Genomic DNA, 25,783 nt, shown 5'->3' on the forward strand with positions numbered 1-25,783 from the left:
TGTCTTTTGGATTTGTCTGTTTTGTTTGGTCTTCCATTTGATGTAGAAGTCCTTAAACAATTACTGGATGATCAAAGAATGATGTAAGCTGTGAACTTATCTGACGTTCTTTTCTGCTGGTGTGGATGCCTAACATCTGAAGATCAAGGTAACACCTCAAACTCAGAAATCCAATTTTCTCATTCTTCGAGGTAAGCCGAAAACTCAATCAACTGTCTTCACAACAGTAATCAATTCACTTTCAAATCATGCAACTCATTTTCAAAACGATGTGGGGCCTCTCGAATATTAGAGAGTATAAGACCCACTCCTTTTTCTTTTTATACAGTCTTTTTTTTCCAAAACAAATAAACTTTTCAAACAAATCTTCAAACAGTTTTTCAAAAGCGAAACCTCGCGTTCTGTTAACAAAGCAATCAACCATGTTTTATAAAATAAAACAGGGGCCTCCACATAGGTATAAGTCCCATTCCCGTACATGAAATTAGGTATTTCATTGTACACACACCTTTTTTAGGTGGAGGGTATAATCATGTACAGGCGTACGTGAGAATCCTTGCGCTCAGTGGAGGTTCCTTGTTGGTAATATATGTTTAGCATGTTTCGTAGCGAAAACATTATTGCTGCATTGAACTGTAGAAGCTGAGTTGGCCGTAGAACCCCAACCCATCCTGGCCTTATTAGGACGTGGTGCAGAAACGATCCAGGTGAAGACTTGGATAGTTGTCATGCGGAGAACCACACTCAGACGAGTTTTTCTTGAGAATATTGCTGGCTCATGAGTTTAATTGTGGAAGGCCGATAATATCCGAAAGAAAAATGTAGACTCTGACGTATCAGTAGAACATGTTGTGCAGGTGATTAACTAGAACTATCCCATTTTTGGTTCTCTGACCTCATGCTCGTGACGCTGGACCTTTGAACCTTTGAACCCATGTTTGTGTTATCATGTTTGTGTTATCATGTTTGTGTACCATGTTTGCGTTACCATGTTCGTATTACCATGTTTGTGTTACTATGTTTGAATATGTGGCATTCATGCATCCACGCATTCATACATTTATTAAAAAAACCCATCTTTTTCCCATAAAAACATGATTTTTCCAAAAAATTTAGAGAATTTTCTTTGCAAACATTATAGGATTAAGTTATGGAAGGGGTAAAAAGGTATACCAAAAAGTACGGTTTCAAAGCACCTGATGTAGGAAAACTGATAGAGTTATCATCTTTTGTACAACATCCTTCGGATTTTAGGAAAAGTTATGGAAAGCTTTTGCCTATCCTGAATACTCATGTTGATGAAGGACTTCTCAAAACTCTGGTTCAGTTCTATGATCCCGTCTACCGTTGTTTTACCTTTCCAGATTACCAGTTGGTACCGACCTTGGAAGAATATGCCAATCTTTTGGGTATTCCTGTGTCTGACAAAATACCCTTCAATGGTTTGGAAGCCATTCCTAAGTCACACGTCATTGCAGCAAGTATCCACTTGAAGAAATCTGAAGTAGAGAGTAATTGGACTACCAAAGGAAACCTCCCGGGTTTAACTTCACACTTCCTGGTAAAGAAAGCCTTTGATTTCATCGAAACTGGTAGCATGATAGCTTTTGAAGCTATACTAGCCTTGCTCATCTATGGGTTGGTTATGTTTCCCAACGTCAACGACTTTGTTGATATCAATGCCATAAAAATCTTTCTGATTGGGAATCCTGTTCCGACTTTGCTTGGTGACATGTATTTCTCTGTCCATCATAGGAATCGCCAAAACGGTGGAATCATTGTATGTTGTGCACCTCTGTTGTTCAAATGGATTGTTTCACACTTACGTGAGTCTCCTATTTTCACGGAAAATCGAGAAGGTTTGCGTTGGCCTCGAAGACTTATGTCTCTTACTAATCATGATATTCGTTGGTATACCTTGGCTCACTGTGGTACAGAAACCATTGAAAGTTGCGGAGAATTCGCCAACGTACCCCTCATTGGTATACAAGGAGGAATTAACTACAATCCGGTTCTAGCCCGACGACAACTCGGGTATGCAAATTCAGCTAAACCCATTGGTCTCGCAGTGGAAGGCTACTTTTACAAAGAAGGGGATGATCCTCAAAGGTTGAAAACAAGAATGGTGAGAGCTTGGTACGACGTCCGATGGAAAGAAAAAGGAGAGGCGAGAAATTGCATTGCCGTGGACACCTACACTTGCTGGGTAAAGAAAAGAGCAAAAGAGTTTCAAATGCCTTATGATTATGAAAAACCCATGTTTCCTGCAGTGTCTCAACGACCCAACATTCCCACTATGGAGGAATACCAAGACACTTTAGCCAAGATGAGGATAGAAAAAGACGCTTGGGAAGAAAAGTTTCGTAAGACCGATGTGGAAAACAGAAAGTTGAAGAAAAGAGTGAAAGATCACGAAGAAACTCTCTACTGTCAAGATGGATGGCTCATGAGCAAAGATGAGAAGATTCGTCAGAAAGACGCTGCAATCAAAAGGTACATCAAAGAAAGCAAGAAAAAACTTGAAGGCTCAACAAGCAACGCTCCGACTCCTGATGATTGGAAGAATGTTGTTGACAAACTGAGGACCGAAAAGGCCGAATTGAAAGCTCGCTATGGGAAAGAAATCATGAAGCTTAAGCTGCACAACGCATTTGGTTCTTCGTCTGATGAAGATGCTTAGGATTGTTTAGCCTTTTATTTATCATTTGCTTTTGTAAGGAGCTACGCTCCAATGTTGTAACATTTCCCATTTATTCAATAAAAGAATAGTTTGTGTTCAAATGTTTGCAAGGAAATAATCTTAAAAATGTTTGGAAAAATCATAAACTTCTTTTTGCATACATCATTCTGCATATCGAGTCTGTTGTATAAGAGTCTCATCTTTCGGATCTTTCTCCAATAGATTGTCAAGCTGTCGCGTCTCAAAGTTTCTCGACCGTGCTCGCAATCAGATCACAGATACAATACTCGTTCAAGCAGAAGAAGAGTAATGGAACACTCTGAACAAGAGAATATTGAGCTCCGTGGTACAGTGACCACCCTTCAGGAAAAGATGGAAAGTCTCACTACTCTGGTTGACTCCTTAATGGCCGCACAGAATCAGCCGCCGCCACCCAACAGTCAAGCAGCGGTAACATCTGAAGTCACTACTCCAGTTTCTACAGTTGCATTCAGCATTCCATCTTTCTCCATGCCAAAAGGTTGGGGCACGCCTTTCAGCTTCGGTACAGGTTTCCGCCATAATGTGTCTGGGGTTCAAACATCGACAACTGAAGCGCCTGCTGCACAAAGTTCACAGTTTGCTCCAAATCAGGGGGTAACTTTTTTTCAAGTCACTATGGCACTTTCTCAACCCACTATGACGGTTCCGACTCCTATGGTTCACACTGTTCCTTACGGAGACAATGAGATTTATCATGATCAGGGTGATAGCACAAATCAGCTAAGCCTTGTAGGAGATCTCCAAGAACAATTCAACAAGATTCAGCTGGAAGTCAAAGCTATTCGGGGAAAAGATTTGTTTGGAAAGAATGCCCAGGAGCTATGTTTGGTTCCCAGTGTACAGATACCAGCTAAGTTCAAGGTCCCAGACTTTGAGAAATACAAAGGAAGTTCTTGTCCACAAAGTCATCTTGTGATGTATGCTAGAAAAATGTCTACTTATGCAGATAATCATCAGTTGCTTATCCATTACTTTCAAGACAGTTTGACTGGTGCCGCACTGAAATGGTACACAGGTTTGGATAGCACCAATATTCGAACTTTCAATGACTTAGGCGAGGCCTTTGTCCGACAATACAAATACAACTCGGATATGGCTCCAGAAAGAGATCAGCTTCGATCCATGGCTCAGAAAGACCATGAAGCTTTCAAAGAATATGCCCAACGTTGGAGAGAAACTGCTGCTCAGATTGATCCACCGTTAAAAGAGAAAGAGATGACAAAGATCTTCTTAAATACTCTCAGTCCGTTTTATTATGAACGCGTGATTGCTAGTGCTCCAAGTGATTTCATCGAAATGGTAAACATGGGGATGCGTCTAGAAGAAGGAGTCCGAACCGGACGTCTAACTAAAGAAGGTAGATCTTCAAGCGGAACCAAAAAGTTCGGAAGTGGTTTCCAAAAGAAGAAAGAACAAAATGTTGACATGGTGTCCCAAGGGAGGCCAAGAGGAAACGTCAATCGTCAACAACAGGTTGCTGCTATCGCGCCAGCCGTTAATACAACACCGAATCCGGGATTTACCCCGCAGTTTCAACAACAACAGCCTCGACAACAGGCTTAGCAGTTTAACAATAATCAGAATCGTGTACAAAGAGCTCCACAGTTTGATCCGATTCCAATGACCTACACAGAGTTGTATCCTGCTTTGATTGAAAGAGGTCTTGTTCAAACTAAAGCACCACCACCCGTACCAGAGAAACTACCATGGTGGTATAAAGCTGAGGTCTCATGCCCTTATCATCAAGGAGCACCTGGCCATGATCTTGAGCATTGCATAGCTTTGAAACATGAAGTTCAGAGGTTGGTTAGATCTAATCTTCTCTCTTTCAGAAATTTGAATCCAAATGTGCAAGCAAATCCGCTGCCCAATCATGGAGGGCATGTTGTAAACATGGTGTATGGATGTCCTGGTCCATATCGAGTCTATAATATCAATTTCTCAAGAGCAGATTTGGTACAAATGCACGCCACTCTCTGTCGAGGGCAGAATTTTCGCCAGCATCACTATGGTTCCTTTAGCATATGTTGTGTAGATCCTCACGGATGTTCGATTGTGAGAAGAGATCTCCATGTTCTGTTGGATAATGGTACTATTCAGATCTACAGAAATAGGAATGAAAATGAAGTTAACATGATAGGATGTTATCCGCATGAGCTTTTAGTCTCAGATATCAACTCGGAAATGCCTACAGTTAACGTCATCGTTCCTCATTTCAACATGCCTGAGCGCATAAAAGTTACTTATAACAAGCCAAAGGTTCCTGTTGCTCCTTTGATCATTTGTCTACCTGGACCTGTTCCTTATGACTCTAACAAGGCAGTTCCATACAACTACAATGCTACAATGATAAAGAATGGACAAGAAGTTCCTTTACCTACTCTTTCATCTGTCGTGAATATCGCCGATGTGAGTCGAGTAACAAGAAGTGGACGTGTGTATACTCCACTACCTCCGAAGCAGCCTGTTGCTCCTGCTACCGGACAAAATCCTGTTAACACACCAGTGGGAAATCCCGAGGAAACTCCTGTCAGTAATACAAACACTGATGTTGGTCAATCCAGTGGAACCAATGTCAATCCTGACTTTGACAAAATTTTGAAGCTTATCAAAAGAAGTGAATACAAGATTGTGGATCAGCTTATGCAGACTCCTTCAAAAATCTCAATACTTTCATTGCTTTTAAACTCTGAAGCACACAAGGAAGCCCTGATGAGAGTTTTGGATCAAGCTTTTGTAGATCATGATGTGACTGTTGACCATTTTGATGGGATAATAGCCAACATAACTGCTTGCAACAATTTAAGCTTCTGTGATGAAGAACTCCCCGAGGAAGGCAGAAATCACAATCTTGCTCTACACATTTCTATGAACTGTCAGTCAGACTCTTTGTCCAATGTGTTGGTAGACACCGGATCTTCCTTGAATGTGATGCCAAAGACGACTCTCGCTCGCTTGTCTTACCAAGGAATGCCTATGAAGTTCAGTGGTGTGGTAGTCAAAGCATTTGATGGATCGCGAAAATCTGTTATCGGCGAAGTCAACCTTCCCATGACAATTGGTCCACATACATTTCAAATCACCTTCCAGGTCATGGACATTCAAGCTGTTTATAGCTGTCTGTTGGGACGACCATGGATCCATGAAGCAGGGGCAGTAACTTCTACGCTCCATCAAAAGTTAAAGTTTGTAACAAATGGAAAATTGGTAACGATAAGTGGAGAACAAGCCTTAATGGTGAGTCATTTATCCAATTTCTCTTTTATAAGTGCTGATAATGAGGAAGGAACACAGTTCCAAGGTCTCTCTTTAGAAGACGAATCTTCCAAAAAGAAAGCATCGATCTCTTCTTACAAAGAGGCAGTGAAAGTAGTGAAAGATGGAACTACCGTTGGCTGGGGGCAAGTTGTGATTCCTACCAAGAATGAAACTAGAGCAGGTCTCGGATGTTCACCGATGTTTTCAAACTGCACTAAGAAGGATGAAACCCTTCGCCCGATCAAAGAAACATTCATTAGTGGAGGATTCCTTAATCCAATTCCTCAAGAGGTTAATGTCCTTATTGAAGAATGTATCGAAGAAGGTCTCTCCGATGACGAAGAAGAATGGAAATGTTATCTCAATGACTCAGGATACATATCTCAGGAAGAACCATATCCTCCGTCAGAGAAATCCAAAGGCAATAAAACTGAGCCTGTTCCTGCAGAAATGTGGGATACCTTGGGACAACTAAGTGGAAAATTTGATTATATGGTGAAATATACTGCACCTGAAAGTTCAAAGATTGCGATTGAGGATATCCAACCAACTGGATGGGGAGATTCCTTTGAATATAATAGTCAACCAGAAGAGGTTTATCAGCCCTGTCAATTTTCTCAACAGCCTGAAATTACTGAAGATTTCGGATTCAACGCATCTACCAAGATTGATAACCCTGAAGATGGTTATTATCACATAAATGCCATTTTTGAAGATGAAGGGGAAGATGGTCCCGCAACTGACTCAGAAAGTGTCGCTGACAATGAGTCTCTTCATCCTGAAGACTGGGAAATACATCCTAAAAATTCTGAAGATTGTGACTCATCTTATGCTCTTCAAGAAGTAGAAGAAGACCGTTTCAACTCTACAAAGAACAAGGTTGACAAACCAGGACCTTCAAATCCTGCTCGACCAGCGGTCAATGTCAATACTGAAGATAATTCTGGGGAGAATTTTCCTGAATACATAATACACAGAGGAGTTCGTTGCTACTGGAAAGCTGTCGACGTTCCGAATATTGTTCGCCGCTCAAAGTAATCACCTCGCTGTTATTTTGACCTCCTGCCTTGCCCAAAGCAGAGAGATGTTTTATAGGGCTTTGCTTTTAAATGATCCGCCCAAATAACTTTGTGTATGGGGCTTTGTTTTAAAAGTTTCCCTCTTTGTCCTGCCCAAGACAAATGAGTTTGTGTTTAGGGCTTTGTTTCAAAAATGAATCATAAATAAAGCGTCATTTTGAATTCCCTACATTATATGTTTTATTTTTGCTTTTTTCTGGAAATGGTAATCCTAAAAAACCGAAATAAAAAAAAACTTTTCAAAAAAAATCTGCATACCCTCTTGCATTCATAAATTTTCTGAAATAAATATAACTCATATGTGCAGATTTACTATTGATAAACCCATTGAATGCAATAACCCTATGCCCTCTCCCAACTTTGAGTTTCCTGTGTTCGAAGCCGAAGAAGAGGAAGAAGAGGAGATCTCGGACGAGATCTTTCGATTACTTAAGCACGAGGAAAGAGCCATTCTGCCTCACAAAGAGCCTTTAGAAAAGATCAACTTGGGTTCTGAAGAAGACAAAAAAGAAGTGACCATTGGATCGCTGCTTGATACCGATGTCAAGAGTAAGTTGACAGACCTTCTCAAAGAATATGTTGACATGTTTTCCTGGTCCTACCAAGACATGCCTGGGTTGGATACCAATATTTTTCAGCATTACTTGCCATTGAAGCCAGAATGTTCGCCGGTTAAGCAGAAATTGCGAAGGACTCACCCTGATATGGCTAATAAGATCAAAGTGGAAGTTTAGAAGCAACTCGACGCAGGTTTTCTTGTCACCTCCGAGTATCCTCAATGGTTGGCCAACATAGTGCCAGTTCCGAAGAAAGATGGTAAAGTCATAATGTGTGTTGACTACCGTGACTTGAACAAAGCCAGTCCCAAAGATGACTTTCCTTTACCTCATATCGACATGCTGGTTGATAACACCGCTAAGTTCAACGTCTTTTCCTTCATGGACGGGTTCTCCGGTTATAATCAGATCAAGATGGATCCTGAAGACATGGAGAAGACATCTTTCATCACCCCATGGGGTACCTTTTGCTACAAAGTGATGTCGTTCGGATTGAAGAATGCCGGCGCAACTTACCAAAGGGCAATGACTACTCTCTTTCATGACATGATGCATAAAGAAATTGAAGTTTATGTGGACGACATGATAGCCAAGTCCAACTCAGAAGAAGAACATATTGAGTACCTTTTGAAGTTGTTTCAACGATTAAGGAAATATCAGCTTCGCTTGAATCCTAACAAATGTACTTTTGGGGTTAGATCTGGAAAACTCTTGGGTTTCATTGTCAGCCAAAAAGGTATTGAAGTAGATCCCGACAAAGTCAGAGCTATTCAAGAGATGCCTGCACCAAAAACTGAAAAGCAAGTAAGAGGATTTCTCGGACGATTGAACTATATCTCCAGATTTATCTCTCAAATGTCTGCTACTTGTGGGCCGATTTTCAAGCTTCTCCGCAAAGATCAAGGGGTTGTATGGACTAAAGAGTGCCAGAAAGCGTTTGACAGTATCAAGGAATACCTGTTAGAACCACCAATATTGATTCCTCCAGTTGAAGGAAGACCACTAATCATGTACCTTACCGTGTTGGAAGAATCCATGGGTTGTATGCTTGGACAACAAGATGAAACTGGTAAGAAGGAGCATGCCATCTATTACTTGAGTAAGAAATTCACAGAATATGAGTCTCGTTACTCCATGCTCGAAAAAACGTGTTGTGCTTTGGCTTGGGCTTCAAAACGTCTCCGCCAATACATGATCAACAATACTACTTGGTTAATCTCCAAAATGGATCCGATCAAGTATGTCTTTGAGAAGCCTGCCTTAACAGGAAGGATTGCCCGATGGCAAATGCTGTTATCTGAGTATGACATTGAATACCGTGCTCAAAAGGCGGTCAAAGGAAGCATTCTCGCCGATCATTTGGCGCATCAACCAATTAATGAATATCAATCTCTCAAGTTTGACTTTCCTGATGAAGATGTCTTATACTTGAAGATGAAAGATTGTGACGAACCGTTACCTGAAGAAGGTCCTGATCCTGAATCAAGATGGGGCCTAATTTTTGATGGAGCAGTAAACGATTTTGGCAATGGAATTGGGGCAATCATCATCACTCCCAAGGGTACTCATATCCCATTCTCCGCCAGATTGCTATTCGATTGCACCAACAACATCGCAGAATATGAAGCTTGTATCATGGGTCTCGAAGAAGCCATTGACTTAAGGATCAAGATCCTCGACATATATGGAGATTCAGCCCTCGTGATCAACCAAATCAAAGACAAGTGGGAAACTTACCACCCTGGCTTGATTCCTTACAGAGATTATGCAAGACGTCTGTTGACTTTCTTCAACAAGGTTGAATTGCATCATATACCTCGAGATCAGAATCGAATGGCAGACGCCTTGGCTACTCTATCTTCCATGTTCAAAGTCAATCATTGGAATGATATGCCTAAAGTCAGAACTACGCGCCTTGAAAGGCCCGCCTATGTATTTGCAACCGAAGCAGTCATCGATAATAAACTGTGGTTCCACGACATCAAACGCTTCCTTCAAACTCAAGAGTACCCACTTGGGGCATCAAACAAAGATAAGAAAACTCTAAGGAGGCTTTCTGGCAGTTTCTTCCTGAACGGAAATGTGCTATACAAAAGAAATTTCGACATGGTTTTGCTCAGATGCGTGGATAGACACGAAGCAGACATGTTAATGCATGAAGTGCATGAAGGGTCCTTTGGAACTCATTCAAACGGGCATGCAATGTCCAAGAAAATATTAAGAGCAGGATACTATTGGTTGACAATGGAATCAGATTGTTATAAACACGTGAAGAGATGTCACAAGTGCCAGATCTACGTAGATAAGATCCATGTGCCACCGACTCTACTCAACGTTCTCTCATCTCCATGGCCTTTTTCCATGTGGGGGATCCGACATGATTGGAATGGTCGAACCAAAGCTTCAAACGATCATCGTTTCATCTTGGTAGCAATTGATTACTTCACCAAATGGGTTGAAGCAGCATCTTACGCCAATGTTACAAGACAAGTGGTTGTGAGGTTTATCAAGAATAACATCATTTGCCGATATGGTATTCCCAGCAAGATCATTACTGACAATGGTTCAAACTTGAACAACAAAATGATGAAAGAATTGTATGAGGAATTCAAGATTGATCATCATAACTCTTCTCCTTACAGACCAAAAATGAACGGCGCCGTTGAAGCCGCTAACAAGAACATTAAGAAGATCGTCCAGAAAATGGTCGTCACTTACAAAGACTGGCACGAAATGCTGCCATTTGCTTTACATGGGTACCGTACTTCAGTGCGTACTTCAACAGGGGCAACACCTTTTTCTCTAGTATATGGCATGGAAGCTGTGCTCCCCGTAGAAGTTGAAATCCCATCAATGAGAGTCCTCATGGAGACTAAGTAATCAGAGGCTGAATGGTGTCAAAGCAGATACGATCAGTTGAACTTAATTGAAGAAAAACGTATGACTGCTCTATGCCATGGACAGTTATACCAAGCAAGGATGAAACAAGCTTTCAACAAAAAGGTTCGACCTCGTGAATTTCGAGAAGGCGACCTCGTGCTTAAAAAGATCTTGTCTTTTCAACCAGATTCTAGGGGCAAATGGTCTCCTAATTACGAAGGCCCGTATGTTGTCAAAAGAACATTTTCTGGCGGCGCCATGACTCTTGCAACCATGGATGGTGATGAACTCCCACATCCTGTAAATGCTGATGCAGTCAAGAAATACTTTGTCTAAAAAGAATAAAAGAACAGCTCGGTAAGTTGAAAACCCGCAAAGGGCGACTTAGGCAAAAATGAGCGTCTCGGTGGACTGAAAACCCGAAAGGGCGGTCCAGGCAAAAATTAGAGACAATAAACAGAAAAAATTTCATCCTGGTAGATTGAAAACCTGAAAGGGCAATCTAGGCAAAAATTAGGGATTTATGACAAAGTAACTGCATCAGTCCATACTTCGTCACCTGAGGAGTCTTTTTTCATCAAAGGATCTTCAATCTGAAGCAACAAGCACAATCGAAACTCAAAGTTGTTGGGGAATAGTGGTTATTGCTTTCAATGTAGCCTTTTCCGCATAATTACCATTTCCAACTTTTGTAAATACTCTATGGAATCACGCCTTTAGCTGATTACCATCCTATTAAATAAATTTGAGCCTTGTGCCCCTTTGTTTGCAATCTCTAAATTTCTTTTAGCTTGCAAAATGACGCTTTAATTGTGTTATTCACTTTTGAAAAAAGAAAAAAAAAAAGAAGTTTTAAAATGAATTTACTTCACTTTTTCAAAATAAAAGCGAAACTTTCCTTTGGGTTGTGAACAACAGAAGGAACATCAACAGCTATCTCCATAGGATGAATCAAAGATAGGAAAATCTCTTCTATCCCCAGTGAAGAAGGTCTTCTATCCCCAGTGACGAAGATTTTTCATCTCCAGTGAAGAAGCTTTTCCATCTCAATAAAAAAGGATGCTCATCTTCCCCAGAGAAGTTTAAAGCACGCAGCACCATTCATCACCCGTGTTATCTACACCGTGTTGAAGAACATTTTCCAAGTATCTGGTTGTATTGCGACGTCGGTTCCTCTCCAGTATACTTCTTTGTCTGTCAGTATTGTTAGCATGCATGCTACATTCATGACATTCATCATTCATACATATTTGCATCATTTATGCATCAATGCATTTTTCAATGTCTGCTTTAAAATCACTTGTTCAGGATATATCTATCCCAAAAAAAAAGAGAAGAAAAAAAAAAGAAAAAAGAAAAGGAAGAAAAGAAGCAGGTATGGGCGTGTCATCTCTCCAATAGATTGTCACCCATAAGCAGAAAGAACATCTTCTTTCTCCAGTTCCCCACTGAGATCATTCCTCGTGGAAGAAGGATGCTTTAGTTTCTCCTTTCAAAACAAAGGGGAAAATACCCATTCGAGTTCATTCCTCATGGGTACGAAGTCTTGTTTGACTATTTCTTTCCAATTCATTCTTGGTTAGAACCCTGTCTTTACCAGAGATTCAAATTTCGATTCCCCAAACAGAGTCGTAAAAAAAAAAGACAATAGCCTCATCATCCGAGCAGCTTATTTCTCTTTCAAAATATTTTTCCTCTCAAGGAAATCAATCATGAAGACCATTTGACAATCAGGGCCTTATTACTGTTCACAAGGCTGAATAACCAGTAATTTCCCTAGCAAAGTCTCCAGAATCATTTTATCACTCGGCTGATATTTGATTATGTCTTCAAAACCGCTATCACGAGGCTGATAGTCGGTAACCTTTTTGTTCTGGTTATATTATTAAACATGTCTATCACCATGCTGATAGTCGGTAATATTAACCGAACCGTTGAAACTCTTTTTACCTTGTCAAGCCTATCACCATGCTGGTAGTCGGTAATCTAGTTTCATACCTTTCACCTTCGCATTATTAACAAGTCTATCCCCATGCCGATAGTCGGTAATGTCGATGGGCAAGCTTTTCTTACAAAGCTATCATTCCCCGGTGAAGCATACACTTGCTTTCCCGAAAAACAAAAACGGATTCTCTTCTTAAAACGGATTGAGACATCCTTCCCAATCTCTTGTCCCCAGTGGAGTCAGTTTTTGATATCCCTCGGTAAAGATATCCTTGCATCATTCGCAATTTTGGTATCTTAGGTCCAAAATTCACGTCTTCTGATATTTAAGTCTCTTCCACCCTATCAAAACGAAGATTTTCAATCTTCATATCTCAGGTTGAAGAAACTTAAATAGGGGCATCTGTCATACCCCAATTTTGGACCTAAGATACCACCTCATATCATAACATATGCATCATTTGCATCTCTAACAAATTGTATAGCCTGTGTTTGTTACTTGTGACTCAGCAGAATTTAAACAGGAAATCACTCATCAGTACAAGTAACAATCAATTAGGGTTTTGTTCCCCCTTCATTTCAAATGAATCATCTTCATCAACAATCAACATTTGGTCCTTGGAGATTCATTTCAACAAGCTCAGAGGCTTTGAATCAACCATATTAGGGTTTTGACTGAAGATAGCATACTCCTGACCTCTGCTCAGGATTTGACCTAATGACTTGGGACATGACCTCAAGACCCCAAGTGCATCATTTTGGCCTAATCTATTGACTCAATACATCTCCAACACAGGGATTGATCAACAGTGAAATTTCAAATCATCAGAATTAGGGTTTTGAACTATCAGGGACTAAAATCAGGGATCACATTTGGGAAACCCTAAAAATCCCCAGGAAGTCAATCAAAGGTTTCAATCATCTTCAAATAATCCCTATGACAATATACAATGGAAATTGTATCTCAATTCAAGACCTACAGTCATCAATTTTATCTGGTCGACAATTAGGGTTTTTGACCTAATTCACTGAACAACTGCCTTTTTAATCAGGACATGGTGTCACAACTCAAACTATGATTCAAGGTCCTCCAAAAACTCAATGTGATCCATTCATTCACTCATTCTTTGCAAGATAATTTCATGTTCGTGGATGTTTTCATTTTAAATGCGACATTACCATTTGTGTGATTCAAGAGATTTGTTTGGAATTTATTCCGCGACTCTTGGCTTATGGATTCTTCATGGTGAAGAATTGATTCATATGGATTATTTGAAAGTTGGTACAATACATCTAACTGTTATCTTTTTCAAGGATCTTGTTCAGAAACCAATCCAAGAAGGAAGGCTGAAGTTTACTGGCTGCAAGATGAAGATCAACGCGGATTCTCTTCACCAGGAAGAAGCTTTGATTGTTGACCCAGTTGAGATCAACATGGTCGAAATAACGGAGTATAATGATGTTAACATGGTGGAAGAGACAGGTGAGAGCCCTGGCGCCGACTTGGCTGAAGTTTACCAAAGGCTTGATGAGGACTTGGTGGAATTTTTGTATCGCTGCAAGAATAAGGGTTCGCAGGTATGGCTATGCCCTAGGTGTGGTGCTGTCATTGATAAGGTTGCTGCTGAAAACTTTCAAAGGCTGCAACTTGGAAAAATTGAGGGCAAGTGGGCTGGCCAGAGGCGTTATCCACAAAAGGAGGGAACCTCAAGAAGGACCATGGGAAACTCCCAGTCAAGGCCAAGAAGTTATGTGTCGTCGGCTGGTGCTCCTAGGGGTACTTGGATCAAGACTCAAGGAAGGTTGGAAGTACCTCAAGGTGCTGCTGCTACCACTAGAGGAGGTTTGGCTGTTAACTACAGACATGAGTTTAAGTCTGAAAAGAAGACTCATGTTTCTGAAAATTATTTAGGAAAGAATCCTACGACCAGAACTCAATGGAGACGTTTTAAACGTCGCAAGCAAGCTGAGAGAGAGGCTGCTAAAGAGAAATATGAAAAGAATATGGAAAAAGAGGCCAATTCTGGGAAAAAGGTTGTTGTAAAGGTTGACAATGCTGCTAAGGAGAGGATTAGGGAGTACGTGTGTCGACCAAGTGGCAGAAATCGTTCTGATGAAGTTACTGATGATTTCAAGTCGGAATCAGAAGCAAGTTTGGACATCTTAGTCAATGTGGTGTCAATCTTTCCAGAAGAATATAACTGCATCATAGAGGTAGAGGAATTGGTAGATGCCGACGCTGAAGAAATGGCTTTGTATAAGCCAAAGTGTTACTTTATTGTGAATGATGGCTCTGTGGATAATCAATAAGCAGTTTTTGAGAGGCCTACCTTGGCTATGTGAAGTCATCTGAAGCCTTTGTTGATTAGATCCAAAATGGAGGGAGTTACTATTAACAAAGTATTGGTGGATCGTGGTGCTACTATGAATATAATTCCACACCACATATTGAAGAAAATAGGAAAATATGACACAGATGTAAGGTCCAACAATGTGGTTTTGTCAGATTATGGGGGCGAGACCAAAAGCACCATGGGGGTTATTATGGTTGATATCACTGTCGGATCTGTCACTAGGCCGACATTATTTATAATGATCGATGCCAAACCTAGCTATAACCTGTTGGTAGGCAGAGAATGGCTTCATGGTGTGAGTGCAGTTCCATCTTCAGCACACTAACGTTTGATAATCTGGAGAGAAGATGGGGTTATTGAAAACATTGAAGCGGATCAAGGTTATTTCTTAGCTGACGTGGACAATGTTAGGAAGAGAGAGTTTGAAAGAAAATTGGCTAACATTTCCCCATGTTTGCCAGGTGAAGAAGTCTATTCTGACCTAAGTGAAGCCTTTGTTTCTTTGACATTACATGAAACTCATGGCTTCATCTGGGACGTTGAATGATTAGAGGATCCATATAAAGAAGTCCAGCCGACAGGTTGGGAAAATGATCCCGGTGATGTCTGAGTTAAAAGCTCTAAAGAGGATTTCGGCATACGTTTCCGAAAACAAGTTAAAAATGGCCTTGGAGGCTGAGAAAAAAAAGGTTGTCGAAGCCTGTGTTTCACAAGAAGAGGATAATTTGACTTTGGAACCAAAGCCTCCTGATAAGTCAAGTATAATTGCAGGAAACATCGACTTGTAGCGTCTAGAATGCATATATGACGATGAGCCCTTAGAGTTCGAAAAGGATCCCATGGCGAAAGAGAAAATGCAGCCACAAGATCCTTTAGAGAAAATAAATCTGGGTGAATTTTGTGAAAAGAGACCAACATATATCAGCGCCAACATCGTCAAAGGACTAAAAACTGAGGTAGTATCCTTACTTAAATAATTTAGAGATTTTTTTGCTTAGGAGATACGTGGTTTAAGAAGAGATTTGGTGGAATTAAAAGTGCCAACAAAAGCTGGGAAAAATCCAGTAAAGTAGACACCTAGGCATTTTGCGCCTGATGTAATGTCGAAGATCAAGGTAGAGATAGAAAGGCTCCTCAAAAGCAAGTTTATCAAAACTTCCAGGTATGTCGATTGGTTGACCAATATTGTGCCAGTAATTAAGAAGAATGGATCCTTAAGAGTGTGCATTGATTTTAGGAATTTAAATGCTGCCACTCCTAAAGATAAGTATGCAATGTTTGTGGCAGAAATGTTGGTCGACTCTGCTGTTGGTTTTGAATATTAAAGCATGCTTGATGGTTATTCAATTTATAATCAAATTTTCATTGCAGAGGAGGATGTGTCAAAAACAACATTTCGGTGTCTGGGAGCCTTAGGCACATATGAGTGGGTTGTCATGCCATTCAGCCTGAAAAACGCCAGAGCAACATATCAAAGGGTAATGAATTCAATGTTTCATGATTTTATTGAAGATTTCATGCAAATATACATCGATGATGTGGTGATAAAATCGCATTGTCAACTTGCTCATGTCGAACATCTTGAAAAGCTTTTGTAAGAATGCGAAAATATGGATTAAAAATGAATCCAGTAAAATGTGCTTTTTGTGTATAGGAAGGCGACTTCTTTGGCTTTGTAGTGCATAAAAAGTGTATTGAAGTAAATCAGGCTAAAACTAAAGCCATTATGGATGTGAAGCCTCCGTCGACTAAGAAAGAGCTCCACTCACTACTAGGGAAAATAAGAAGGAGATTTATTTCAAATCTAAGTGGTAAAACAAAAGTTTTTTCACCACTCTTGAAGTTGAAGAATGCGGATTTTCAATGGCTAGAAGAGCATCATGAGGCTTTCGATAAAATCAAGGAGTACCTAATGAAACCCCCAATCTTGGCTCTTCTTGTTAGAAATAAGCCAATGAGGTTGTACATTTCAGCTTCGGAATCGACTATAGGTAGTATGTTAGTCCAAGAAGATGAAAATGGTGTCGAAAGACTTGTATATTATCTTAGTCGAATGCTTAATGGTCCAGAAACTAGGTATAGTGATATAGAAAAACTATGTCTATGCCTGTATTTCTCTTGTATCAAATTAAAGCAATATATCAAGCCACTTGATGTTTACGTGTCTTCTTATTTTGATATTACTAAACACATGTTGTCCAAACTAATCTTGCATAGTCGAATTGGTAAATGGGCTTTAGCATTGACTGAATATTCTTTGACTTATGTGCCTTTAAAAGCGATAAAAGGGCAAGTGGTGGCTGATTTCCTTGTCAACCATTCAATGGTCGAAATGGCTCAAAACTATGTGGATATAGTGCCATGGAAGTTATACTTCGACAGTTCCAGTCATAAGAACGATTCAGGTATTGGAGGAGTTATAATTTCTCCAACTGGAATTCCAGCAGTGTTCAAGTACATGATTGAGGGAGTATGCACAAACAATGAAGCTGAATACGAATTTTTGATTACATGACTTGAACTTCTACTGGAATTGGGGGCAAGGAATGTCGAAATTATGGGAGACTTAGAATTGGTGATCAAACAGGTGTCGAGAGAGTACAAGTGTGTTAAAGAAAATTTAATTATGTACTTTGTGATTACTATTAGATTTCTAAAGAGGTTCGAACAAGTGAATATTCAACACATACCACGAAAGGAGAATCAGGAAGCTAATGATTTGGCGCAAGAGGCCTCAGGGTAAAAGGCTTTGAAGGATCAAAATGAAGAGGAGATTCAGGTAAGAGAGAAGGTACGTGCAACATTGTTATCACCTTTAGACTTGTCGATCATAAAGTTGGGAGCTGTGGATAATGAAAACTTCAAAATCATGACTATTAATGATATGGGAGGGAATGATTGGCGAAAGCCAATAGTTGACTATCTACGTAATCCTACGGGGTTGACAGATTGCAAGATCAAATATAGGGCTCTTAGCTATGTTTTAATGGGAAATGAGTTGTTTAAAAAGACAATCGAAGGAGTTTTGCTTAAATACCTGGGAGAGAGTGAAGCATTAGTGTCTGTGTCGAATGTACATAGTGGGACATGTGATGCACATCAAGCTGAGAAGAAAATAAGATGGTTGTTAATGCATTCAGGGGTTTATTGGCCTTCCATGTTGAAAGAATGCATTGAATTTGCTAGAGGTTGTCAGGAATGCCAATTGCATGGAGGCATACAGCATATGCCTGTAAGCGAGTTACATACGATTGTAAAACCATGGCCATTCAGAGGATGAGCATTAGATGTGATTGGAGAAATAAGACCAGTTTCATCAAAGAAGCAAAAGTATATTTTGGTCGGCATTGATTATTTTACAAAGTGGGTCGAAGTCGTAGCATTAACAGATATGGATCAGGAGACTGACATAGATTTCATTCAAAATCACATTATGTGTAGATTTGGAGTTCCAGAAACAATTACTACTGATCAGGGGACAATTTTCACTGGTCGAAAGATGCAAGATTTCACAAAGGAATGTGGAATTAAGTTATTGACGTTGACACCTTATTATGCACAGGCAAATGGTTAAGTAGAGGCAGCCAACAAGGTGATAATAAGCCTAATAAAGAAACAAGTAGGTAAGAAACCAAAAAATTAGCATAATACGTTAGATCAAGCTTTGTGGGCATGTCGAACGTCACCAAAAGAAGCAACTAAAACAACCCCATTTCGACTAACCTATGGCCATGATGCAGTACTGCCAGTAAAAATTCAAGTTCATGCAGTTAGAATTCAAAGGCAACATGAAATACCATCTGAAGATTATTGGAACATGATTGCAGATGAATTAGTAGACTTGGATGAAGAAAGAATGGGGGCCTTTGATTCGCTGCAAAGGCAAAAGGAAAGAGTTTCTAGGGCCTACAACAAAAAGGTAAAAGATAAAACGTTTGCTGTCGACGACTTAGTCTGGAAAGTTATTTTGCCGATGGATAGGAATGATAGGGTTTTTGGAAAATGGTCCCCAAAATAGGAAGGACGTTTCAAGATAGTGCGTGTATTTTCCAATAACGCCTGTGAAGTCGAAGAGCTAGCACCAGATAGACGAATCTTGAAGATAAATGGAAAATACATAAAGAAGTATAAACCTGTTCTTCAAGAAATTAAAATTTTGACAGAATAAATGTCGAACATTTTAAGCTAGAGAAAACAAAATTTGCTTGAGACTAGCTAAGTTACAAAAAATTAATACAATCCACACACAATGCTAAAAAGAGATTATATTAAAAATGGTAAAAGAGAGCCATTATCCAAAATTACAATTACAGAAAATTATAAAATTGCAGAAATAGTTAAAAATGGCGGAATTTGTTTTGGAAGGATTGAAAGTCGCCTTTACAATGCACAACCCTATACTCAAGTTCATCAGTTTGGGCCTTGAGTGTCTTAATCTCTTGCTCGACTTGGTTAATTCCTTCACCTACGGTTACGGCATCCTGAGAAGTTTTGTTGATCTTTTCTTAAGTGGGGTTAATGAGTTGGTCAACCAACTTTTCTTCATCTTCAGCAATTGACTCCAGCTCTTTATTCATGGCAGCAATCTGAATGTGTAGCTCATTAGCCCTTTGTTGTTTAAGGGCCAGTTGTGCTGTTGCTTCATCAATTTTAGCTTGCCAGCCGGTGATTTCTTTGTCGGCTGTTTTCACCAAGTCCCAACTCTCTTTCACGAAGGCCTCTTTAGCCTTGACCTGTTGCTCATTTTTTCTCAAGTCATCGACATTATGAAGCATAGGAATAAGAACCTGCTCAAACATAGTCATCATAGTTTGAGCATGCTTGAATATGTTCAGTTTTTTAATCTGAGCACGAGCAGCCAGAAGATCTGGACCAATGGAGGGGTCAGAATAGAGTTCGTGGTGCAGATCAGGATTCAAGGCATGAGTGCAAATCTTATCTGTGATCTTCTTAATTTTGGTGGCTTCAGACCCCAATTTATCATTATGGATCTGAGACTGGTCAAATCAGAAGAGGTTTCTTCACGTGCCTTCACTAAGTTGCGGAGTCAGGTCATGGCCTCAAAAGCCGAGGGTTTTATGGCCAATGCTTTTGGAGAGGAAGATGAAGTAGTTGTTTGAAGCACAACTTGAGGTTAATAGGTTTTAGCAGGAGCAGCTTTTCCCGTTCCCACTTGTCATACCCCAATTTTTGACCTAAGATACCACCTCATATCATAACATATGCATCATTTGCATCTCTAACAAATTGTATAGCCTGTGTTTGTTACTTGTGACTCAGCAGAATTTAAACAGGAAATCACTCATCAGTACAAGTAACAATCAATTAGGGTTTTGTTCCCCCTTCATTTCAAATGAATCATCTTCATCAACAATCAACATTTGGTCCTTGGAGATTCATTTCAACAAGCTCAGAGGCTTTGAATCAACCATATTAGGGTTTTGACTGAAGATAGCATACTCCTGACCTCTGCTCAGGATTTGACCTAATGACTTGGGACATGACCTCAAGACCCCAAGTGCATCATTTTGGCCTAATCTATTGACTCAATACATCTCCAACACAGGGATTGATCAACAGTGAAATTTCAAATCATCAGAATTAGGGTTTTGAACTATCAGGGACTAAATTCAGGGATCACATTTGGGAAACCCTAAAAATCCCCAGGAAGTCAATCAAAGGTTTCAATCATCTTCAAATAATCCCTATGACAATATAAATTGGAAATTGTATCTCAATTCAAGACCTACAGTCATCAATTTCATCTGGTCGACAATTAGGGTTTTTGACCTAATTAACTGAACAACTGCCTTTTTAATCAGGACATGGTGTCACAACTCAAACTATGATTCAAGGTCCTCCAAAAACTCAATGTGATCCATTCATTCACTCATTCTTTGCAAGATAATTTCATGTTCGTGGATGTTTTCATTTTAAATGCGACATTACCATTTGTGTGATTCAAGAGATTTGTTTGGAATTTATTCCGCGACTCTTGGCTTATGGATTCATCATGGTGAAGAATTGATTCATATGGATTATTTGAAAGTTGGTACAAGTTTGAAACAATTCATGGAAATTTCACCGAAATTGCAAGAAATATCTTTTAGTCCATTTGTTGAAAGATTATTTCAAGTATGGTTTAAAACCATAAATTCGAGAATTAAAAGTTCATTGGTGCAAGAACATTTTTCACATTACTTCAAGGACTTTTCATTCAAGAATATCCAACATTCATGGTTCATACAACTTCATTCAAAGATTTTAAAGGAAATTCAAGCATTCAAAATTGAAGTTCATTCTTTACAAAGTTCCAAATTTCAAATGAATTACAATAGAGACTTTGTCCAAAATTCAAGATTGTAACATTTCAAGTCTAATTCAAAGTTCAAAGATATTACAACTTTCAAATTCTATTCACTTTCAAGAATACAAGTTCATACAATTCTAAAGTGGAATAAATTTGGATTACAAAGAATAAAAGAAAATGCAATGCTTTCTTGAATTCTTCAATCTTCAAAGTCTTCATTCTTCAAAATCAAATTTCTTCATGCTTTTCTCAAGAATGCTCATGTTGCATGAAAAAAGAAACAAAAAGGGGTGAGATTAGCAAAAAGTTAACAAAATAATTCAAGACAAAAAGGGATCAAAGAGAGATTTTTTTCCCCACTTGCAAGAGAAATATCTCATAAAGAATATTCTTATTCTTTCTCTTATCTTGCAATGATTGAAACTTGCCAATCAAGATTACCAAATGCCAAACACATCCTTAACTTTTCCTATAAATAGAAGGCCTCACTTCATTGCAAAACACACCAAAGCAACTAAAACTACTTGCTTTCTCACTTCTCCCTCTTCTCTCATAGTTTTCTAGTTTCTTGGTAAGAAGAAGAAATTCTTCAAACCAAAGAAAACTACTTGAAAAGTGAGAATTCCTAGCTACAAAGTTCCATAGTTTGAAAAGGAGTGAGAAGTAGTTCATACCTTAGTGGAGAGAGAGCTTGAAGTTCATCTTCAAGTCTCCCTAATATCCAAAAGAGGTGTTGTGGCACCACCTTCATCAAAGAGCCTACAACAACAATTTCAAAAGAAAGTTGTTAGTAACAACAATTCAAAGTTGTTACAATTAACAATTTCAGAAGTTGTTAATAGCAAAAATCCAAAGTTGTTCTTCAACAACTCAACACAAAAACTCAGCAGCAACAACAGTTACAACAACAATAAATTCACAGCTCAGAATAAATCACAGGAGCAATTTACAACAATTCAAAAGCGGTTCAGGTTCGAAAATTCAGCAGAGCAACAAATAATTTGCGGATTCGTAGCATAACAACAACAGACTCGAAATTAAAGCTTCAGCAACAATTAATCCAGAAGTTCAGAACAACATCAACAACATCAAATTCGGTTTCCAGGAGCAAGAAGAATCAAAGAACATACCTCAACAATAACCGGCAAAAATCTTTTAGCCGCAGGTAAGTCGTTTCCATCTTAACTCTCAATATTACTAATAATCTGAAACTGCAAATATATGTTCTTATTTATCATCTGGAAAATTGAAAACAGATATATTATAAGATTGTTGCTGTATAATAACAAGAAGTAAAAAAACGAAATTAAAAACCTATACCTGGATTTTTGCTTCTGATTTCTATTTCCATGGCCGCCGAAAACTTGAAGGTTGTTGTCATTGTTGCTCATAAACGCAGAAAAGACCAATAGCAGCGCCGAGGATCATTGTTGATGTTCACTGTGAGGAGAACCGAGAGAGTTTTTTGTTGTTGTCTTCGTTTCAGTGAGAGAGGCGAGTGCGTTTGAGAGAGCGACTGAGAGAGGAAGTCGCTGCGTTTCATGGAAGAGAGCAGTCAAGAGTTTGTAGCTGAGAGAACACCGCGAGAAAGAGAGCACGGTTGTGCTGTTGTTGTTCACTGAGCAAGTTTGAGAGAGAATCGCGAGTGAGAGCGAAACCGAGAAAAGAGGGGGGCTGCCATTGTTGTTTTCGCGAGATAGATGAAGAAATTTCAGAGAGGAAAAACAAGCAACAGGGGAGAGATTTTGATTTTTTTTTCCTAAGTTTGTTTTTTCTTCAGAAGCGTGAGAATGAGAGTGAGGAGCGCTGCCTCCACTCTTTTGTTTTTCTTAGGGTTTTCAAACCCACCCCTTCACAATGGTGGTAAAGGGCGGATCCGGGTGACACTGACCCGACCCGGTCCGGCCCAGTTCCTTTTTATTTTTAATATAGGATTTTATTTTTCTTTTCTAATCCTTTCTAAAAACACCAAAAAAATATTTTAGATGCATATTTAATTTTATGTTTTCTAATTATTTTCTTCTTTTCATGAAAAAACCACAAAAAATATATTTTCTTAGATTAATTTCTTTTGAATTTAATATTTTCATATAATTTTGTGTAGATAATCATTTAAATTTTTATTTGATTACTGTTACACATATTAATTGAATTTTCTAACTTCATCCGAGACTTCGAGATTATTTCTCTGTTGTCTTTTGGATTTGTCTGTTTTGTTTGGTCTTCCATTTGCTGTAGAAGTCCTTAAACAACTACTGGATGATCAAAGAATGCTGTAAGCTGTGAACTTATCTGACGTTCTTTTCTGCTGGTGTGGATGCCTAACATCTGAAGATCAAGGTAACACCTCAAACTCAGAAATCCAATTTTCTCATTCTTCGAGGTAAGCCGAAAACTCAATCAACTGTCTTCACAACAGTAATCAATTCACTTTCAAATCATGCAACTCATTTTCAAAACGATGTGGGGCCTCTCGAATATTAGAGAGTATAAGACCCACTCCTTTTTCTTTTTATACAGTCTTTTTTTTCCAAAACAAATAAACTTTTCAAACAAATATTCAAACAGTTTTTCAAAAGCGAAACCTCACGTTCTGTTAACAAAGCAATCAACCATGTTTTATAAAATAAAACAGGGGCCTCCACGTAGGTATAAGTCCCATTCCCGTACATGAAATTAGGTATTTCATTGTACACACACCTTTTTTGTACATATCTCGATCAGTTTGTTTTTTAACTTCGAACAACAAATCAAAAAATGAAGGTTTTCTTTAAATCTTCCCAAAAATATCATGGGCCTCCATGTAGGTATAAGTCCCAAGCCCCTTTTGTAAATACCTGTTTACATAGCTTTGAATAAACTCAAGTGGGTCTTTCCCCGAGTATAAGTCCCGAGCCCCGTGTATACAAATGGATCATGCTTACAGGTATATTTCCTTCATAAACTCCATTATATACACATACTTTGTCATATATATGTATAACTGTTCATAATTATTCATGTACTTGTTCATACTTGTTTGTACTTGTTCATACTTGTGATTGTGTTATATATATGCTTGTTCAACTTAGTACAACACTAGGTTCCCCATAGCCTCCTATTGGGCTTCGTGCAAAGAATCTCCCTAGTTTAGGTTAGGACATAGAGTATGGTTTCCCGGTGAAATCGCTCTAAGAGCTCAAACCAACTATACCATGCCTCCCCTTGGGCTTTCTACAAACGAGTGACCCTCCCATAGCCTCCTCTTGGGCTTACAATGCAAGGACCCTCGATTGTCCCTCTCATAGCCTCCTCTTGGGCTTACAATGCAAGGACCCTCGAATAGCCTCCTCTTGGGCTTCGTACAAGGACCCACGGGCTTCTTATAAGCATCCCCAATATCCAAATCAAATACCCTAGGAGATTAGACATTTATCATCTCTATGATAGGAGTATCTCTTCTATATCATCACAAACAATCAATCAATCAATTTATCAAACTCTTTTTGCCACAAGGCTGGCTAATCAATCAAACCTTTTTTGCCACCATACTGGCTGATTAATCAAAGTTTTTGTCACAAGGCTGACTTCATTGAAACTTTTGCCACAAGGCTGGCTGATTAATCAAAACTTTTTGTCACAAGGCTGACTTCATTGAAAGTTTTTGCCACAAGGCTGGCTAAAAAACATCTTTATCATTCTAAGCGCCATAAGTGGCATGGCCCAGGGCTTATAATGAAAATATTTTCAAACAAAAATCAAACAGATGTATGTGATGATATAGATTAGATACATCGAACATTTAGATGACATTTGTCTCTTATCCTTTGCTTCCACTAGCATAAGTGGGAACTACGATTGCTCTGACTTTCTCAACATCCCTTTGAGAATACGTAGGCACAAGGTCTTATTCCTTGGCGAGCAAAACTTCTCTCTCAAACCACTCAAACCTTAGCACCCGTAGACCCCGAGCTACAGATGCTCTGATTCCCTCTAGGGGATATGTATGCAGAGGATCGCGATGATCTTTGCGAGCATAATCAAACAAACACCTTAGGTCCCACCTATTTCACAACAGAACCTCCACCATAACACAGAATGAAAAACAATAAAGAATCCTATAGAGTACTATAGATACGTTGGGTGCTAATACCTTCCCTTCGTATAACCAACCCTCTTACCCAAGATCTCTCCCCCACTTTTTAGGTTATTGCAGCTTTTTTCCTTTTCCTTCTTTGGAAATAATAAAAAGTTTGGTCGAAACAAAAGAAAAATCATTTTTTTTATGAGCACTCGAGCCCAAAGAAGGCATCAGGTGTCTCATCCCGAAACAAAAGGACAAAACGATTTTTCGCCCGTGACACCACTAAGTCCTGCAAGTTCAAGGAATCTGAAAGACTATAGTCAGAACTAGTCGAAATAGAATCCTGAGGCGTGATAGGACTAATGATTGAGGCAAAATCATTGTCAGTAGTCTGGGAGGTCAATTTGATAAACTCACTAGCATGGCCGACAGGATTGGCGCGGTGGGAAGAAGAGGAGTCCATTGTTGTAGGAGAATATTCAGGCACGTCTTCAGGCGCGTCCTGAGGCACATACTGAGGTTCCTGAGATTGGAGCTCAGGGGCATCAGCCTGTTAACAAGGAAAGGTATGTAAGAACGACTCAGTGATTATGAGAAATAAAAGTTGAAATATGTA

The 25,783-nt window shown here is 39.3% G+C and overlaps 2 protein-coding genes across 2 annotated transcripts; both read left to right on the forward strand.

Annotated features, from left to right (window-relative positions):
- Positions 1-17,663: 17,663 nt before the first annotated feature.
- On the forward strand, positions 17,664-18,074 carry LOC131637974 (uncharacterized). Its single transcript, XM_058908539.1, has one exon. The coding sequence runs from the start codon at positions 17,664-17,666 to the stop codon at positions 18,072-18,074; it is 411 nt and encodes a 136-aa protein (XP_058764522.1).
- Positions 18,075-18,185: 111 nt separating this feature from the next.
- On the forward strand, positions 18,186-18,812 carry LOC131637975 (uncharacterized). The gene is made up of 2 exons (XM_058908540.1): positions 18,186-18,363; positions 18,535-18,812. Exons 1-2 carry the CDS (start codon positions 18,186-18,188, stop codon positions 18,810-18,812), a joined length of 456 nt encoding a protein of 151 aa, XP_058764523.1.
- Positions 18,813-25,783: the final 6,971 nt, after the last annotated feature.

This window comes from Vicia villosa, unplaced genomic scaffold (genome assembly GCF_029867415.1).
Source record: "Vicia villosa cultivar HV-30 ecotype Madison, WI unplaced genomic scaffold, Vvil1.0 ctg.002123F_1_1, whole genome shotgun sequence".
NCBI lineage: Eukaryota > Viridiplantae > Streptophyta > Magnoliopsida > Fabales > Fabaceae > Vicia > Vicia villosa.

Coding starts and splice junctions, on each gene's coding strand:
- LOC131637974 (XM_058908539.1), top strand. CDS start 17,664: ATGACTATTAATGATATGGGAGGGAATGATTGGCGAAAGCCAATAGTT.
- LOC131637975 (XM_058908540.1), top strand. CDS start 18,186: ATGGATCAGGAGACTGACATAGATTTCATTCAAAATCACATTATGTGT. Junction 18,364..18,534: donor TTATTATGCACAGGCAAATG/GTTAAGTAGAGG, acceptor GCCATGATGCAG/TACTGCCAGTAAAAATTCAA.